We start from the raw sequence: 4,877 nt of genomic DNA on the forward strand, positions 1-4,877 counted from the left end.
AGATTTACTAATTGAAAATAAAATTGCTTTAAAAGAGCATATTGATTGAAAAAATTATCCCAGATTTAACAATCAAGAACACCATTAGTTAAAAAGAACTTTAGAATTAGAATATTATAGTCTGAAATAATAACTAAATTTACTAGAAATCTTGTCTAATGGAAACTGCAGATTAAGTAAAGAGGAGGAGAATATCTCGAGATGCTGGAGAGATACACTTTACTAATACTCAAATGAAGAGAACTCTTGAGAAAGTACATAACTTCCGACAATTAATTATTACTCGATAAAACAGAACAAAAATATATATATATTATGGAAGCAGGACTTAAATGCAGGACTCCTATACAATAGACTTTATATTTGCAAGGTTAAATATTCCAATTAAAATTTAATTAAGAAAGATGCTTAATTAAAAATAATATAGTATTAAAATCGATCGTTTGATCATTCTATATACAAATATGAATAAATAATTGTAGTAAATTAGCAATTAAAATTATCTAAACCTTATCTTGTGTTCCAATTCATTTTCATATTCAAAAAAAAAAAATAGAGCATTTAAAATAAAATAATGTTTTCAGTAGAAACCTTTCAGTATAGTTTTAGATATTATTATATATAAAACATAACAATTTAAATATATTTTACCAATTGCTGTTGTTCCAATTTTTCGATTTGCGTTCTCATGTTTTCAATAATAGAGCTTTTTTCAGATAACGTCAAAATTAATTTTTCGTGATCTTTCTGACGTATGTCATCGCATAATTTGAGGTCAACCATTTTTGACTTTAACTCTTCTTTTAGTTCCAAATTTTCATTGCGTAACTATACAAAAAAAAAAGGATTTATAATTATTATATATTGTTAAAAATAATCTATATTTTAATGATCGTAATAAGATATAAAAAAATATAGTTCTTACTATAGCAATTTGATTGTGACATTCTTCCAATAACTGTTTATATTCTGTTTCTGTACGTTGCATTTGTTCTTTCCATATTGTAGTTCTCTCGTAGTACTGCTTCATTGTCAAACTGACCTTAGATAAAGTATCTGAAAGTAAATTATAAAATATAATTAAAATTTAACAATATTAATCCATATGTGAGACCCTTATTTTAAGTAATAGTCAAAGAAAATAGTAGTAATGACTGAAGTATTTTCTTTATATTAATATACCGGAAAAGGATGTTGTATTCGAAAGGAATATACTACGAATTCTAATTGGGTCAGTTTAGAAAAAAAGAAACATGCTATAACGACTCACAGAGGTTGAAATAGTAACAAGTTCTAGAGAACGTATATAGAGTGATTAGATAAGTATTTAAAGAACTTCTAGAAGGACTCAAAGCAGGTTGCACAGTTAGGCATTCTACGAAAAAAACAAACACTGCATTGGCTGGACCACAATAGCTTTTTGACGCCCTCTAAAAAATATATGTGTATTAGTATAATATAGACGCACGCAGCAGAGGCGCCTGGAGAGACATGCTGCGTCAGGGCGAAACCCGGTAACAGGTTGTTATGGCCAAATAAGAAGATATTTAGCACTTTTCTACATATGATTTGTACACCCTACGGTACATTATATACTACAGATATTTAGAATATGTAATAAAAACTAGCAGAAGATACTAGAATCTTTAATTCTGGAAACACACATAACTGACGATAAAACAAAATACGGTTTGAGTTAGTATGGAAGTTGTTGATTGCAATTGAAGTCTTGGTCATTAATGCAATGTTAACGTGTATGATAATTTATAGTCACCTTTATCTTAGTTAACTCTACATATCGAATTGAACGGTACAAACAGTCTGTATAATGAAATAAATACATTAATGGAACGACAGCAATAATTAATGTCTTTTTGGAGTGTCATTACTCTAAATCAGTGCTTCCCAACCGGTAGTTCGGTAGAATCAAATTCAACAGATATAAATACATAGCTTGTAGTTTATCCACTGAGACCTCACTTATTAGAAAATAAGCACAAAAAATTTCCAAGTAATCATATACCTATTTTATACTCTATGTAATGTACCTATGTACTTATACAATTCATTATATATTATATCACAGAAGCATAAAGCATATGAAAATAATCATAGTTTATTATTCTTAAACTTTGTGGTCCCCTTCTAAAAACAAAAATATTACAGTGGTTCTTGGTCAAAAAAAGGTTAGGAATCACTCCCCCAAATGAGTTAAATGACATAATCCATAATTTCGATAGATGAACCAAGACATAAATCGAACATAAGTGTATGTTTTATTGTTGTAACCCGCGGTAAATCTCCGAGCAGATAATATAAAAGAGTTTGAAAGACGAACACATGGTTTGGGATGGGTGATAGTAGGGCGGGGCGATAGCAATAAGGGAAAGTGAATGGATTGTATATGCGTGAGATTTAAATTGAAAATCAATCCATGTACAGATGGAGAAAATTGGCCACTTCAAGGTGGTGGGTCTAAAGGACGATTGGACGGAGGTTTATGTGTGTGCAATGGGGCAAGAGAACAAATGAACGGCATCATGGGGGTAGAGCTGCACTTTGGGGACACATTAGAAATAGACACGTTTAGGCGGGTTTAGTGTATATTTTCGAGAGCGTTTTCATCACATCAATAATAACACAGCGCTTGTATGAATGTATGTATGTCCTTTTAAGAGTAATACCAAAATACCCACATTCTGAGTAATATTGCGATCTATAACATAAAGAAGACCTTGGAAGCACTTCTCGTAAAAGAAATAGATATATTATCTGTATATAGTTCCTTGCTATATAAGAAGTTATATAGATGATAATCAGTTAGTAGTACTACCAATGAGTATATAAAACTAATTAGTTTTTAGTTACTATTTAAAGTATATTAATGGCTACATGAATATAAAAACACTCGGTATCATTTACTAGTGTAATTAGTTAGATTAGATAAAGAAAACTATTTCAAATTCAGTTAAAAAAAATTACATAAATTAAAGACAGTATTTGTAAGTACGGGGGGATGGGATATGCATTTACATCATTCTTTTTGAATTCATCTGCAGCTAAATCTAGATAACTAAATATAGATCAATTTAACTCTTTTTAAAATAGAACTTGTCACTATAAGATGAATTCACATCTTTCTTTTTGAATTTATATGTAGCTTAATGTAGAATAATTAATCTAAATTTAGTTTCATCTATATTTAGATAAATTTATATACATTAAATTACAGATAAATTCAAAATGTAAGTTGTAAATGCATTCTATAGCAATAAGTTCTATTTTAAATGTAGATAAATTGATCTAAATGTAGACAAAACTTTAAAGTAGATAAATTTATCTACATTAACAATAGAACTTATCGCTATAGAATGCATTTGCATTTTACTTTTTGAGTAAGTTAGTTTATCTATATTTAGATAAATTTATCTACGTTAGAGTTTTTTCTGCATTTACATAAATTAATCTTCATTTAGTTTTATCTATATTTAGATATCTGCATTTAGATAAATTTAACTACATTTAGTTTTATCTATATTTAGATAAATTTATCTGCATTTATTTTGGATATCCACGTTCTATATATTACAACAATCACAACAGTTGAAGCAGTGAGAAAAAGAGTACTTACAGTGAAAGAAAATTTAGAGCAAAAAATAAATGCAGGTAAAATTGTGTGCAATTTTCTGAGAAAACCTTAAATAAAACATTTTTATTGTAAAATAAAAATCTGTATAGAGAATTTCCTTTGAACAATTGTTGCACACATTTTTAGTATTTGGTGTTAGTATAAAAATTGCATACGTTTGAAATCGCAAGTAGCTCGCAGGTAGATTTTCTATTACCTAAGCAAATTCTAAGTATACATTCTATAACCATGTACATATAAAAATTTGATGACCTGGTAAAGCAGCGTCAAAGATTTAGTGGCATACTACCAGTAGGTGTAAGTTACGGAAATTCTCTAAAGATTGACAAGACTCTTCACAATTTAGAATAAATGTGAAAAGCTCAAACAGTTATTTATTACTTTTATGTTTAATTGAGAAATAAATTTCTACTCACGCTTCAATTCCACGTATTCTGACATCATATTTTGCAATTTCACAACGTCTTCAGCGCAAGCCTCCATGGAGCATAGGCTAGGAAATTGTGAATAGACGCTTGTCTATAATGTCCAAAAAGAGAAAAGAAAAATAGAATATTAAACAAAATTATTTAATTTATGAATATGTAATATACCTTTAAAACATCAGCATTGAGTTCTCCCAATAGAAAACTGGCAGCCATTGATGAGTTAGCCGAGGTGCCCGGCTGTGGTATGGATTGTGCGTCACTTTTATTCATGCGTTCCTCCAAACTCTTGCTCCTCTCTTTGCCTTTGCTTTCAACCACAACTTCAGTTTCTGTTTTTATATTTTCAATGGAAGCATCGGCACTTTTACATTTCTCCGCTACCACATTGTCCGCAACTTTGTCAAAGGAAGTTGAAGTTGGAGAGACGTCTTCAACTGCCAACTTAATCTCGTTTTTAATTTGACTACGCTGCAGTGAGTCAAAGGAGTTAACTGATTCTGGTTGACTGCTGTTGATTGAAGGCATTGGGGATGTGCCCAATATAACAAAGGATTCGTCGTCAGACATTCTGTAGTTAGTTTTTAATTGTTTTTAATAATACAATAATATTCTCAAGTATTTCCCCTATTTAGGTTGTTCGCAGTTTTATTTTAAAACCTTATCTAATAGTTTTTATATGTATGTTTTGTTGATTTCTAAATGAATCACTTTCGGATTAACAAATTGTGAAATAATTTATTTTGTTTTTTATTGAATATCGCGTAGTAACTATTTATATTTCTTCTATTTGCGGAAAATGT

General features: G+C 29.5%; 1 protein-coding gene across 1 annotated transcript; it reads right to left on the minus strand.

Moving 5' to 3' along the window:
* Window positions 1-658: 658 nt before the first annotated feature.
* LOC119673894 (NF-kappa-B essential modulator) lies at window positions 659-4,877 on the minus strand (the record flags this gene model as incomplete). Its single annotated transcript, XM_038085001.1, is given in 4 exon segments — window positions 659-828; window positions 926-1,056; window positions 4,066-4,168; window positions 4,243-4,877. Coding segments are annotated over 4 exon segments (806 nt in total), but the record flags the coding sequence as incomplete, so codon positions are not given.

The sequence above is a fragment of the Teleopsis dalmanni genome, chromosome 2 (genome assembly GCF_002237135.1).
Source record: "Teleopsis dalmanni isolate 2A chromosome 2, ASM223713v2, whole genome shotgun sequence".
Lineage (NCBI taxonomy): Eukaryota > Metazoa > Arthropoda > Insecta > Diptera > Diopsidae > Teleopsis > Teleopsis dalmanni.